General features: G+C 42.0%; 1 protein-coding gene across 16 annotated transcripts in view; it reads right to left on the bottom strand.

Moving 5' to 3' along the window:
- The window catches only part of TMEM114 (transmembrane protein 114), a 104,938-nt gene that overhangs the window by 73,819 nt on the left and 15,720 nt on the right, over nucleotides 1-15,399 (bottom strand). For 13 of the 16 annotated variants that reach the window (XM_051632229.1, XM_051632232.1, XM_051632231.1 and 10 more), the window contains exons 1-2: nucleotides 6,960-7,221; nucleotides 5,897-5,977 (exon numbers count right to left, since the gene is read on the bottom strand). In XM_051632229.1, the coding sequence (XP_051488189.1) occupies nucleotides 5,897-5,977; nucleotides 6,960-7,143 (265 nt within the window). In that variant the 5' untranslated portion in view covers nucleotides 7,144-7,221. Of the gene's footprint in view, nucleotides 1-5,896; nucleotides 5,978-6,959; nucleotides 7,222-9,781; nucleotides 9,878-11,415; nucleotides 11,494-15,107; nucleotides 15,316-15,399 lie in introns of those variants that run through there. The other 3 variants (XM_051632240.1, XM_051632242.1, XM_051632241.1) reach the window with 3 other exon arrangements.

The following is a 15,399-nucleotide window of genomic DNA, read 5'->3' as shown; positions in this document are numbered from 1 at the left end:
GGCACTAATGGCCAAATTAGTCCCCAGGTTACTCTGTGCAAATCAGTATGTCAAAACAGTTTGCAAATCTCAGCTGAATGCCAGGAGGAGAAATAGCCACGGAACTCAGTTCAGCACTGTTACATAGTTATTAGTGGTTGTCAGAGATGTGATGTGACATGATGTGACAGAAGAGATTTGGCACAGAATGCCAGAGAGGCAGCAGGAACAGGCAAGTCTTCTGTCCCGTTTTGCTTCCTGAGGGCATTTGGCCTGATTTTGACTCTCCACCAGTTTGATATCCAGGTGTCCTTTTAGATTTGGTCTTGCATCTAAGAGCTGAAGAAGCCTTAGCAGGACAAAATTCTTGCAATTAACACTTGAAAAGTAAGAACATAAGAATGGTGCAACTCTGTCCTCAGACCTGGCTTTGCTGGGAAGGAAGAAATAAACCAACTTATCACTGGGCCTGTGCTTTGTGATTTTGCAGGTGTCCCTCACCAGTCAAAGTTGCTGCTAACAAACTGTACCTCAAGACAGTAGTACTAACAGTTGCTATTTCTTTCACTTCCCTTTTCAGAGAGTGATTTTAGCTACTGCAGCTAGGCCTGTAACCTTAGCTGGGACAAGTGCCATGAAGGTAAGGTTCTGAAAGTAACCTTTTGAAGGAAAGGGAAAACAAACCTGGGGAGTGTCAGAGATGACACTAATGATCTGTGACAGTTGCATTTAATATCAAAATAACTGATTTTTATGCCCTCTTCAGTGAAAGTATAGGTTTTAGACATATCTCAGCTGGAACCCATAAACACCACTGTGATAGAGCCTTACTTTTCCAAAAAACAATAGGGATCACAGTTCTCATAAATAACCTGCAGCGTTTTTTAGATCAAATATTTAATGGATTGTATTTGGTTAAACAGCACTTTTATCACCTCCAGTGTTCTTGTTCAATACCTCCTACCCATTTATCTTTCCTCTATGAAATCTGCAACTGCCTGGGAAACCTAAACTTACTCTAAAATGCTGCCATGGAAACCACTCAGGAATCTGAAATCATGCTGTCTGGCATGAGATATTATGCCATTTTATTCCTTGATTAGAGAGACTGAATTAGTTTATAGAAGGACATGACTTAAAATATTTCTACTCTGTTTCTGTCTTCAATAATCATCTGTGAAATAAGTTAAAGTATTGATTTTGCAGTAATTTAAGGGGGTTTATGCTGTGTTGAAATACATATTTATGCATTGTGTATTACATGTATAACTATCTTAATTTTGACAAAATTAATCTAATATTGGAAAAAAAATCAGCCTAAGCATTTTGCACAAGAAGTATGTGCACTTTCCTGTAAAACAGAATTCAGTTTCCCAACGCCCAAGTTCCCCATCAGTCCAACATGAAAGATCCAACAGTTGAACCTTGAAAATACTGAAACAAGCTGATGAACATTCTAAAAACAATTCCATTTTTTGTAGCAAAAAATACATACTCTAATTGCTTGATCTGAGTTAATGAAGTTTTATATCAGCTAGCCAAAGCTGTTTTACTACACATCTCACCAACTGTCTCATGACATCTGCAGTGTGTGTCCAGATCTGTAAATTTGGCAGACATTTCTAAATTACCACCCAGCACAGTTGTTGATAGTTGTTTGAAACATAAATCTGTGGAACAACCTAGAGAAACTGAATGATGTCAAAAGTAAGCAACTGCAGGTCTAGCAGTTTTGTTAATCATCTCCTGTTAACATGCTGGAGCTTAATTGTTTTAAACTAACTTTGAATTTGTTTGCACAGCTTATAACAGCAAATAGTCTCAATAACTCTGTAACAGTCACCTCATCAGAAATGCTCCAAATGGCAGCAGCTCAGAAGAGCTTAATTAAGAACGTGTTTATCTTCCCCAGCAGCAACTAAATAGCCAGTTAGAAAGACAAAAGCCTGCAGCTGAAACAGAACACTGGCAGTGGCTAAATCAGTAAAGCTGCTCTGGAAAAACTTGGCAAAGCCAGGAAGAAACAGAGTACTGAGAAAGGAAGAAAACTACGTAGAGAAACAACAAGCAACAGAAAATAACTGCTATCTGTGGCTAAATGTGAGACTTCTGGGCTTGAACCCCAGGGACATGAAGGCCTGGATTCCCTCCAGTTCAGTAGCAAAATAGATGATGGTGGAGAAGAGCTCACAGGGTTAGGGTACCCCAGGATAATTAGCTAAGCTCTGGACTTCGTGTGACAAGTTTTGGCTTTGTGCTCTTCTCACACAACAAGTGTCTGAGCTAAACTGGAAGACAAACTGCAGATAGTAGAAATAAAATTATTCTAGACTTGATACAGGTGGGCACCGATGAAAACCTTCAGTATAAGACAAGGGAGAATGATAAACTGTGGTTCACATTCTATAGCTATATCAATGAATTTGAAAATTAGAATATTAATTAGAAGTTGTCACTCATTAGGTCTCAGCTGCAGTGATGCTGAAGTTCTCTTAGACTTCTGTATACATTTATGGTAGTATCTCCTTTAAGTACTGAAGCAAATGTTCACTGAAACCTGAGAAGGACCAGTGCACTGCTGCTCAGAAACAAAGCAGATCCATTTAGGTACACACTTACCACATCTATTAAGTTAGAATTTCTATGTACATCATTTGGGTCATCACTTGGCGTCTGAACTAGCTCTTGCCAGGTATTCCAGCCATAGCTGTTTCCTTCTGATAACGTCAAACCAAAATGAAAAATCGTGAAAAACTATAAATCCCCCAAGAAAAATGTAATAGTAGCCAAAGAATAAGGCGTTCAGGGATTATAAACATGTAACTCAATAAAAAAGAAACAGACCCACAAAGAGTGGTGAGAAGTGTGAAAGTAGTTGGTTTGTGACTGTTAAGGATCCATGTGCTGTAAGGAAATCCAGTCTATTTTAACAGTGCTATTAAACAAATTTTGCTGAGGAAGAAACCAAGGCAGCTGTTACATTATAACACCTGAGGTAACTGTCCCTACCACAGAAATCAGCTCCCTACAGGAACCACCAGCCTGCAGCCTCACTGTTCCAGCTACATCAATGTCTAAAAAGAAAAAATAAAAATACTCCAGGAAGAATATTTTAAGCACACTCCAGTCTTGGTTTTATAACAAAACATTTTCTTCCAGCCACATGTAAGTGGAAACTACATCCATTAACCGATCACCTCTGGATGGCTCAGAAATAGAGGGGAGCACTAAAAAGTGACTTGTAACAAGAAATCAATCACTGGTCATGATGTTCATGTCACTAGCAAAAAATCAGGATTGTCAGAGGCTTAATCTTACTGTGTAATGGAGCTGGTTTCTGTCAAGAGCAAACTAGGCAGTCAATAAAAAAAAAACAGCAGTTCCTTTCATGTTATCTTTCATAACACCAGGCCAAGCTCTGTGCAGTGGGACCAGTTTGGGGGTCAAAGAGACACCCTTCTTTAACCTTTTAGTGAGAGATGGATTCAGTCCATCATGAAAATGTTGTTCTTTCTGCTTGTCTCCCACAGCTGGCACAGGAGACAACATGTCTGGGGTGTCTTTGTTGACAGATTTCAGTTTTAAAAGTGACTTAACAGGACCATCTTTAATCCTAGTGGTCACCAAACCCTAATAATTGTCTAAATTGTGAAAACTGACTCTTTAATCCAGAATGGGACAGAGGAAAACGTACATCTCCAGTAAAAAGACACATAAATTTCAGAAAAGCTAGTGGTACGTAGTCTAGTGGGACATTTCCTTAGACAGTGGCTGATGTTTTAAACAAACACATAACCATGTGCAAGCATGTAATCTGTTGTAGAAAATATTTTACATATTGTGGGTTTGAGGGAGAGAAAGAGTATACACCAGATGTTCAGCTGGAGGGAGTGGTAAGAAAAGGAATGGAGGCTTAATGAACATGAGAATGCCTGTGTGTAATCCATGAGAGAAACTGCTCAGGAGGACTCCTGTGATATGAAAATACCTCATACTCTCAGGCTTAACAAGACCTAGGTTGATTGCTTGAGCAATAATGTTGGTAGCACAGAACTTTTAACTTGAAGGCCCCATTTATTTTTTTAGCTTGCCAGGAGCTCTATTTGAAGTAACAGGAATCTGCTGGGGTTGAATAAGAGAGAGAATGAGATTAATTTCCTGTGCATGTGCCTCACACAAACACCTGCAAAGGCACCACAAAGAAAAAAGTAATTGTTGGAAGTAACTGATAAAAGCTGTGCAATTAGCCTGTTTGGCCCATAGAGCACCACATGAAGAAATTACAATAACTACATTGGAATATATGATCCCAGAATTGTTCTAGTTAAAAATGTGTTGTAGAAGAGGATGAAAGTTTGCTCTGATCTGCCTGAATATGTTTCAGTGACCACAGTAAGAAAAAAAATTAAGAAATAAGGGTAAGGCTGAAATAGAAGGTATTATCTCAGTACTTAACATAGATGTCACCTAGAAATATCTGTGAAAGCACAGAGTCAACCTGTGCTGTTAGTCTGGAACCTGTCAATATTTTTGTAGGGCTGTTTCAGTAGCCCATTGGGATCTTACTCCTACTTTAATTTCCCAGTTACTGTTGCAAGACAGCTACACTAGCATCAGTACCTCCAAGGCTTACTTTGCCATGTTTGCTGCACTCCTAGCTTTATCAAGAGATGGTGCTACAAGAGACTAAGGACACTCCAAGCCTCTCTGAAGGATTACTCAGGAAAATGGCTGGTTTTGCGGGAAAGAGTACCATGGTAAGACACAGGACAAATGCATATATTCTGCTTGCAAAGGGAATACAGCCAGAGTCAGAGAGGAGAGGAAGTAAATAAAAGGAAAAAAAAATTAAAACCAAGCTTATATACAAGTATTTATGACCAATGAGTTGTGCAGAATATGATGCAAAGAAGCTAAAACATCTTTTAAAAGCCTAAAAGTATTTGAAAATGTTAATAGTAATTGATTTATTTTCCTAAATTCCCACAGAATTAAGGGGTTTTTTTCAGTGCAAGGAATCCCACTGAAAGAGTAGATAAGTCACCGTTTTAGAGATTAGTTTAAATGTGTGCTTAAGTATTTTCAGTGATCAAACTCTTTTAGAGGATTTCCAACATTTTTGCCTATTAACAATTGTGTACCTTCCTGAGCCATTCCAGGCAGAAACATCTTGCTCCTGTGGAAGAAACTAGCTGAACTTGGCATCAAATAGATGCTTATTTCAACAGTAATGCCACTTAACACCCATATGCAGTGACAGATACTAGACAGAAGTCGAGTCAAAACACTATCTCAAAGAGGTCCCCCCCCACATCAGAATGGTTTGTGCTGGATGGGATCTTAAAGATCATCTAGATCTAACCCCCCTGCATAGGCAGGGACACCTCCCACCAGACCAGGTTGCTCCAAGCCCCATCCAACCTGGCCTTCAACACTTTCACGGATGGGGCAGCCACAATTTCTCTGGGCAACCTGGGCCAGGGTCTCACCACCCTCACTAAAAAATTTCGTCCTAATATCTAATATAAATCTCCCCTCTTTCAGTTTAAACCCATTTCCCCACATCCCATCACTACAAGCCCTTGTAAAAAGCCCCTCCCCAGCTTTCCTGTAGCCCCTTCAGGCACTGGAAGCTGCTGTAAGGTCTCCCTGAAGCCTTCTCTTCTCCAGGCTGAACAGGCCCAACTCTCCCAGCCCATCTCCATAGCAGAGGTGCTCCAGCCCTTGGATCATCTTCATGGCTTCCTCTGGACTAGCTCCAATAGCTCTATGACCTTTCTGTGTTGGGGGCTCCAGAACTGGACACAGTGCTACAGGTGGGGTCTCAGGAGAGCAGAGTAGAGGGGGGACCTTGTAAATAGCCAAGAATGGAAGGAAGGCTGGATGGAAGTACAGAAATAATACTAAAGTTACTCACACAAAAGCCGTCTGTGTGTATCAGTGATGTTTGCATTCTCATGCCAGAAGGGGTTTATCAAAGGGTAACATTCACTCCTCACTGAGAGAGAAAACACAGTAAGAAAAAAATTACACTTTAGCATCTTATTGCAACATACCTTTTTTTTTTTCCCCCCCATGTAAATACAATTAATTTTATATTAACTGCTTTAAAACCAGTCATTCTTAGGTAGGAAAAGAAAGGAGGGGGATTTCATCACCCAGCATTGGCCAACTTCTGCTTCCATGAGGCCTGACCACTGAATTCCAGGAGGAAACAACTTGCCTATAAGGAACTTCAATTACTCCTTGTTTTTAACGGTGGAATTAAAACAAAAAATAATATGCTGGCATACAAATTAAAATAAATGGGGGGGGAAATCTTCTAATATACCCAGAGGGTTTATGGATCTTTCATTAAAATGCAGAATTATGAAATAACAAGCAAGATCAAATGCAGTGGAATTACTTGGTGAACCTGATGAGTCCTTAGTCACTTGCCTTTAGTTAGTTAGTATGAGATCAAGTTAATTTTATTTATATTGGTTTTATATATACATTTCAAACTACAAGTATTTACATTGGTATCACTTATACTAATACTACTTATACTGTTTGTATATATAAACTATTGTTTAATATAATTTATATCGATATTTCTAATTGTATTTATCATTTTAATGGCTTTATCCTGGAACATTCACCCCTTAATTTCCCGAGTCAAATGAAAAGACATCTCCTTCCTCCTAACTGGTTAACGTTTATTGCATTAGTTTGAATTAAAAGTTAATGTAAAACTAGGTTACCGCAGCAGAAAATTCACTATCCCCTTGTCTCCTCTGGCAAGAGACAAAGAAGTGCCGAAGAGGAGCAGACAGTGTGTCCGCACAGGTGAAGCCGCAGGTCGCAGCCCCCGCAGCCCCTCACGGCCGCGCTGTTCGCAGCTGCCCCCGCAGCCGCCGAGACCCGGGCCCGCTCCCCCCGCGCCGCTGCGGGACACGCGTGTGCGGGAGCCCCGGGCAGGAGCCCGCACGGGCACTCACCGCGGCAGCTCCGCCACAGCCCCGAGTGCGAGCTGAGGGCGGCCGAGCCGTTACGGGACGCCTCCAGCTTGGAGGCATCGATGATGTACCAGAAGTCCGTCGCGATGGCCACAACGAGAAAGACGAAGCTCGACAGTCCCAGCAGGGCCAGCAGGAGGGAGAGGACGCCCGCGCTCAGCCTCATGCTGCCGCCCGCTCCCGCCGCAGGTGCCCGCCCGCAGCCCCGCCCCGGGCAGGCCCCGCCCGGCGCGGCAGCTCCGGCCCCGCTCCTGGCCCCGCTCCTGGCCCGGCCCGGCCCGCTCGCTTCGTTTTCCCGCCCGGCCTGTGGGTCCCAGCGCGGGCCCGGCTGAGCCCCGAGGGTCCCCTGGAGACAGGGGCGTCCTGCCCGGAGCTACGGGGAGGGTGTCCCGGCAGCGGAGGCGGCTGTGAAACTCTGAGATGGTATCACCTCAGGACAAACGCTTCCCCGTTCCAAACACCGCTGTCCTGGGGGAGAGGAGGAGGCAGAAGCCCAGTAACTGTTCTTACAGCCTTTCTGTCGTATTTACAAGAGATTCCTCTTGTTCTCTGCCTTCCAGAGGCCGACCTCAAAAGGACAGATCTAACTTAATTTGAGGGGTGGTATGAGAGAAGGCAGTAGTGTGGCATTGCTGCCTGATGCAGTGATGGCTGCACCCTGCTCGGGTCATTTCCCTGCCAGAGTCTTGCTTAAGGAGGGAAGGACACAAGCCATGTACCCTCTTCCAAAAACTTCAGAAGGACAAACAGTCGTTTATGTTTTTTCCAAGAGCCCCTAAACCACACTTCACCTAACCTCCTGCTGATCTTTGGCCCACTGACATCGGTTGGATAACAAGGTAAACTGCAGTAACAAACCCTTGTTTTTAAATCTGCAGATATTTACTATGGAGTTTCACTGCATCACTTCACTGGCAGACAGATACAGTGCAGGTAGGGTGAACAGGGCATCTTGTTTCCTTACTTATAATTCACTTTAGGCCTTCCAGGGAATTGCTAAGTACCTCCCAGTCATTAAAAAACTCACTCATTTATTTTCTGGCATTGACACAGGGCAGAATATGTGACATCATTACCCATCCATGGCAACAAGCTATTGTGAACAGTAGAGTTTCAGCAGTAGGATCAGTTAAAAGGAAAATATTCCTGGAGAGAGAGTGTTTATTTAAACACAGTGAGCATCAGCCCTACAGACCACATTTTTCTCTGCAAAAGTACTGAAAGGTGTATATTGCTGGGATTATAAGTATTTCCATTCAGGAATACACTGTTAAGCAGCTATAGCATTATTCCGAGCTTTTCCCATCTCTTTGCCCAATTGTATTTGTAATACATGAAGTTGCCAGTGTAGTCCTACAAACTAAGCAGCTGTTACCCCCTTGTAACACTGAACACTGGGTGACAGAAGCTGCATGAGGTTTATGAAGCACGGTGAAGTATTTTGTTAGACTAACTGGTACAGTAAGAAAAAATGAACTAGCTTTGGGGCACATAAGTCTTAACTTGGACCCCAAGCTCACCTGTTTTTTCCAACCAGATTTGCACAGTTACTTGCAAGTTTTACTTAGCCCCACAAGTACCATGTATTGAGCAGATGTTTTACCAGCTCTCCTCTCACGAATCTAAACCAGAAGCATTCACGGTGTGATCTAAACCATCACACCATCGCAATGACCAGCCATTGTCATCTCACAATTAAAATCAAATGAAAGCAGAGGGTAAAATTCCAGGAATATTTAACCCATTTGGGTCGAAGCAGCTAATCAGATATTGTATGAAACACTTACCAGGGACGATCTGTGTCCTGCTCTATTCTTGTCCTGATCTTGGGGCCCACAAAGTTCTGGACGTGTGCTTATTTTTCAAAACATTATTAAATCCATTTGTTTAAGTCATCAAGATACGTGGAGGTCCTTGTAGAACGACCTCTAACATAAGTTCCTTTTGTGACTAGATTCTTTTGTGACCAGACTGCGATGAAGAAACGTTTATGTCAAGAATAAATCAACTCTGCGTGGAGGTTTAATTTCCACATCAGCATAATTGATTAAGGCATTCATTCTCATGCTGAGAAAAAAATAGTTCCCATGAAGTCATGACACTAAAAAAACAGAGTTCATCAAAACATCTTCTTCTATTCGTTAGGAAAGGTTTGAAATTAAAGGAAAAAGCCATTAGTACAGATTAACTTCTCCAGAGATTTAATTTCCAGATTATGAGGTCTCTAAAAAGATCGTAAGACTCTGAAAGTTAAACTAGGATTTTTCAGCTTCAAAGTTTTAATCTAGACTTGTCTTTGTGGAGAAGGAGTAATTAATTTGCACAGACAGACCAGGTGTCAGTTCTGCTATCATCAAGAACTTCAGAGATCATTCAGAAAATGGTCCCAAAGTTGCAGTCCACAGTCCATTTTGAGTCCACAGAGTGTGATGCAGCCAAATCTTCAGTCTTCCCATCTGAGCACAGCAGAGCTTGTGTGATAACACAGTGTGGGAAACCTTTGATTATCCATGCTTACACTTGGTGATGCCATGAACAAAAACTAGACTGAAGAAGGATCTCAAGAGGCTGGTTCAGATAAGCTTTGTAGTCAAGTTTTTTTCAAATACTTTTCTGCTTGAAAGGCAGTGCAAAATGCTCAATAAAGAGATTAGTCACATCTCATCCTTTTGAAAGTTCCATTTCTCAATCTAGCTTTTCTTTGAATAGGGAATCAGTAGCTGTATGGAAGACAGTTAATCCAGTGCTCTGAACATCCTAAATGTTAGTATGTGAAAGAAAAGCTCCTGGTTTAGGCACTCTACCTCTAATCCTGTGTAATGACATCTGGAAGTTATCTCTTCACTGCTAAACTGAATCAAAGATTTCCTTGCATTTTCTCGTGGGCTTGAGCTCCATCACTGTAAAACACACAAAGATCAATGCTGGGTTTATGTGTCACTTCTCTCAGTAAATAATAAGTTATCCACATGGTAATCCCCAGTGATAATGGCTCTGTTTCACCATGGGGCATGCCAGCTCAAATACTGTAATTAAACATAACCCAAAAAGTTGCCTGAGCCTCACATGCCTTAGATAGACAAGAAAGATAATAAATAGATAGATAGATAGATAGATAGATAGATAGATAGATAGATAGATAGATAGATAGATAGATAGATAGATAGATAAATGTGTTGAGAGTGAAAAGCAACAGCTGGTCTAATTTATGTTGTCTTGGAAGTTGTGCACTCTGGAAATGGATTCACAGAGCACCGGTGACATGGCTACATACAAAGAACTGCATAAAACTCTGACAAGCATGATTTGATGCATGGCTGGAAAATGCTGTAGGAAACAACAAGTAAAAATGGAAGTCTGTGTTCTTTAATCTTAGTCAAGCAAGTATTTATGTAGCATGTCAAGCAAAAGAAGATATATAGCTGGTAGGAGTGTACTGAGCAGGTAGAACAGAAGCTGATAAGCTCAAACACTGAGCGTGACAGGCCAGGCAGGGACAAATACTGTTCAGGAAGACTAGGGAAAAAAGGGTACAACACAAAAGCAGTGCAAGAAAAACAGGGAGGAATCGATCCACCCAAAACAGAAATATTTTTTACTGTTGAAGAAGTATGTGGGGAAGAACGAGCTTTAGAGAAATTCCCCCTTAGAGTCTCAGCACCGTGACTTTTAGATGCATTAACTTTGTTCTCTAAGACCTTTCAAGCAAAAAAAATATGGAGCAAAGCAGCTTTTAAAATAAAGAAATCATGTTAAAATATGGGACTTCTATTTTCCATCTTGCCTATTGAGATTTTCACAGGGTGGGCCTTCTCATTTTGCCTTGCCATGCAGTCTTGAAGTAGCCTCCTGCTCTGCAAGGCTGTGCACAGCCTTTGCTGTGCATCAGTCAGTGGAGACACACTCAGGAACCCTGTCAGGCCCTGTTCTCCATCCATACCCAAGCAAGAAGTTCCCTATGTGTGTCTTCCAGTTGCCATTTGTCCAGCCTGTCTAATTCCCAGCTAACCATGGCCATTTGGTCTCTGAAAGGCTGCAGCCTCCTGCTTCTCCCACAGGACCTAGTGCTGCAAATGTAGCTGGGAAAAACAGAAAGACATGTTGCAACACTGAAACCTTCCTTCTTGGGTGTTATCCAGACATTAATTATCCAGGCATTTTTTTTAAATAATAAAGGCCTCAAGGGCTCAGTACATGGATGAAAATCACAGGAGTCTTGGAGAATAGCCTGATCTGAATCCCCAAACTGTGAACAAAGGTTATTTTAACAGCCTGCCTCTAAAACAGATCGAGGAAGAAATGAATGACGTGGATGTGATATAAAAACTTTCCATAGTATCAAGGTCAATGGTGATGCTAAAGTGCTTAATTTAATAAAAGTGTCTCATTTCCATTGCACAGTTATGATTTGTTACAGAGTAAGTGAAATACTGCCCACCTGAAGCAGATGATAAAGGTGACCTTGTCTGTATGACTGTTTCAAGAGGATTATGGGCACTCTTAACAGTCTCAATACCTGTAAACAAGATGGTGCATTGTGTTAAGCAACAGGAACAGGAGCATTTTCTGGCTAGCTCAGAAGAGGTTGTATGCCATGGAATGTGTGAGCAGGGGAGATGCAATGAGAGGGAGATGAGAAATAAAGGATAGCAGAGAGCAGCAAGTCTAATGATAATCTCAGTTGAGATTATATGACCCCCTGTGATGATTATGTGAACAGCCTGTAATAAACCTCTTTATTATCTAGCTATTTATGCCTTGAACAGGCCCAGTTTGTTTCTAGCATAGACTTCTTGGGACTCAGTTAATGCATTAAATTGGCCCAAATCATCATGTAAAACAAGCAGTTAAACCTCTGTCTAGTATGTGAGGTAAATTGAAGTAATTATCTTCCTCTTTTTCATACGCTACAGGCTAAAAAATGCCTGAGGCTGATTCACTGGCTTGTTAGGCTGACATGCTTGAAAAGGTAGTGATAAGTAGTGCTGAGAAGAATGGATGGATGGAACTTCCTCCTACTTTCTGGAGCACTGATCAATGTTAAAGTATTTGCTAAAATTTTAGGAGAGTATTTGGTATGGAGCACGTAAACATAAAATAGTTTTCTGCAGTTCTTCACTGTAATCTAGTGTAGAGATAGTTATTTAAAAGACAACTGATTATCCCTGATTACTGCTGAAGAATCAGTGGCTTTTGTATTTTGTGGATTTGATGCATTTCAGAGTCAAGGAGGGCTTTCCATCTACCTTCATCATGGTCCTTTTACCCTGACTAAAGAGAAGTATTTTTGGTGTTAGCAATCACAGTCACTGGGTTGACATTGTTCTAAGAACCAGACATTACATACATGCCTCTCCTAGAAAAATTTCTCTCCAAATCAGCTTGTGTTGGACATGTGAAGTCCTGATGGGATGATGTGAAAGGCATGTTATTGTTCTGAAGAAGCGCATGGAAAAAAATGCTATAGTCAAAGATTGTGAATGTACGTGATAAACAACAACAAAATAGTTAAAGAAAAATAAATCACTGTGGATTTTAGCTCGATGCTGCTAATCTTAGTGCTTTGTAATTCAGTTTTCATGCTGATGAGGCAGTACAATTCTTAGCTTCCCCTGGGAAGGAGAAGTGGATACTTAGGAACTGTGGAGAAAAAAGAGCTGAAAGCTGCAGTTGCCCTTTTAAATTATTTTTCAGTTACTGTTCTCATGCAGTCTTCAACTTCAACCAGTTATTTAAGAATTTCAATCTGGTGACCAACACTGAGGTGCCGTACGTGCTTGGAGAGCAGAGCAAAATTTGTCACTGATTTATCATCTAGACCCACAGTCCTTTTCCCTGTGTTGCCTGACATTTCACCAGGCTGTGTGATGGCTTAAGGAACTTATCTCAAGTTCTTTGCATACCAGAGTACCAATAAACAAGATGAAGAGAAAAGTAGTTCAGCATATCTCCTTTCAATAGCCCCAGTACAGCAGAATTGAAATGATGAGAGCTGATAGATTTTTTCTTCCTGACAGCCTTCAGTTTGTTTTTTGATTTATTTTTTGTTTTTACTGACCTAATGAAAGCGCAGAATGTGCTTCTGTCTGGTAGACATATGATGGAAGACAAGAAGACAAGCAAAGACAGTACAGTATGTACCAGAAAGATAGGATGAGCTATCAAGGATAAACTACTGCACAGTACAAGATCAAGTATGTGCTGGTGTATTAATTCATCTGGTTATTCCTGTCTGCTTAGAATCAGCTCTGTTCCCTTATCTGTTCCTTAGGAATTAGATTTTCCCTGTGATACATATTTTTCAGGGTTGTCTGTATAGTTTTCTTGTTCTCTGAGCCTCCTGCAGCAGTGTTGGCATTTTAGAAGGCACTCTGTAAGGAATTGTTCTAGCAATATCATGTGGGCCATAAAAGAATTGGGCAAAAATCATGTGGGAAGTAGTAATTTCTTTTTAAGTCCCCTAATTCCTGGTGTGATGGGCTGAGAGATACTTTTGGGTTGTCTTCTTTAAGCAAATTCCTAGCTCACACGGCAGTGAGGAATACAGGAAATCTGAGGTGCATCCCAAAGTCTTTTAAAAAGAGGCAGATCTCAGCAATTTGCTGCTAGAACCCTCCTGTGGGTCATACAGAAACTGCAACTCCAGAACTATTGTCCCTAAACAACTATCATTAAGTTATCACTTACATTATCATGTCTGCAGCCACACTGGCTCCTTTAAGAAGTTCTGCAGTCACAGTGTATTGCTGCTTTGCCTAATGATTATATATAGGTGAAACAAGGTAGATGCATTTTTTAGAAAAGAAATTATAGCAGCTCCACTTCTCATACAATGTACCTTTGTGTTCAGGAGATCCTGTGTACTGTAGTGAAACACCCAGCTTTTTAGGTACCCTTCTAGTCTCCGTGCCAGTAAATGTCCCTTGTTGCAAACTGGTAAGATTTTGTGACAAATATAACCTGCTTTGTATGCATATTGTTAGCACTTGATAGCAGTGGGGAATATGCTAGCAGAGAGAGACTGCAGTAATAATTTATGTGGCAGTGTATCACCACAGGAAGTGAAATAATATTCTGCTCTTTCACAGAAGTCAGATAAAAGGAAACAAATCTCCAAAGCATTTTTGTCAAATGTTCATCCAATAGAATTCCCCACAGAAGCTCCAATGAGAGATCTGAATGGCCTGCTGTGTTTTCCATTTTATTACCACTCAACACTCTAAGACTATAAAAATAGGGAGAGATTACTTCATTCTCTTAGTAATTCTTAGCCTTTATAGAAAGATGTGGATGATGAGAAAAAAGACTATGCATTAGATTCCAAGGGCTTTTTTCCACCATTAATTCTTTAGTTCTTCCTTCCCTTCAAACACCCACTCAAGAAAAATACAAGGATCATCTGTAGCAATTGACATTAGTATCATATAGCACGCAATTAATGTGTAAATGCTTGTTTTTGAACTAAATCCTCCTGCTGAATGTTACAAACAAGTTCAACAGCCCTTGCAGACTTGCAGAGAAACTTCACTAGAATAGAGAAGGAGTCAGGAGCAGGTCTGTGTCCCTGATTCTGCACAGAGGCTGGCTGGAGCTGTGGGCAGCTGCACAGCCCTGCACTGGGAGCAGCCAGTGGCCAGGGAGCTCAGCTCTGCCGTGACCAAGCCCAGGTGCCAACATCTGCTAGCTCTGCACTTCCCATCAGTTTCTGGTATTAAAAAGTTTCCCAAAGCCCTCTGGTGTGGGGCTCCTGCTCAACATCTAAGTCAGTCCTTTTGTGGTTTTTTTTCTTACTTGGTTCATGATACCTATTTATAAACTGCACAGAACTATGCAGCTAAACCCCCAGCCTCCCAAATAAGTGAGCAGATACTGCTATTGCTTCAGCTAATCCTGCAGTGCTGGTGGAGTTCTGACATCCTCTGGGCCGAGGGAGAAATGCCCACCGGCCTCCATACAGGTTTTTCCATCTTTTGTTGTTGTTGTTTTGAAGCTGTTTGGGGATGAACTGAGACAGGGTAACACTGACACCAAGTAATACAAAACCTGGCCACCTGCTGTGGCTGGCTGAGCGGCAAGACCGAACCTGGCTGCCGGCCTTTCCTTTTACCGACTGCCCAGATGGATTTTTACCTCAGGTTCAGTGCTGGGTAAGTCTCAAATAACAGACGCAGCTCCACGAGCACAGAAGGCCCTTCTGCAGCAGAAAGGCACGGCTGTTATTCATGCTCTGCCCTAGAAAAGGAGCGATGACGCAGCGGCGGGCGGGCCCGGGCCTGGCGGCGGCCTCAGCAGGAGGAGCGGCGGGCTCGGGGGCTGCGGGGCCTGGCGGCGGCCTCAGCAGCAGCCTCAGCAGGAGGAGCCGCGGGCCCGCACCGGCCGCAGGGCCCGCACCGGCCGCAGGGCCCCCCCGCAGCCTCCGGGC

The sequence above is a fragment of the Apus apus genome, chromosome 14 (genome assembly GCF_020740795.1).
Source record: "Apus apus isolate bApuApu2 chromosome 14, bApuApu2.pri.cur, whole genome shotgun sequence".
NCBI lineage: Eukaryota > Metazoa > Chordata > Aves > Apodiformes > Apodidae > Apus > Apus apus.
This window is presented reverse-complemented; position numbering and strand designations above follow the sequence as displayed.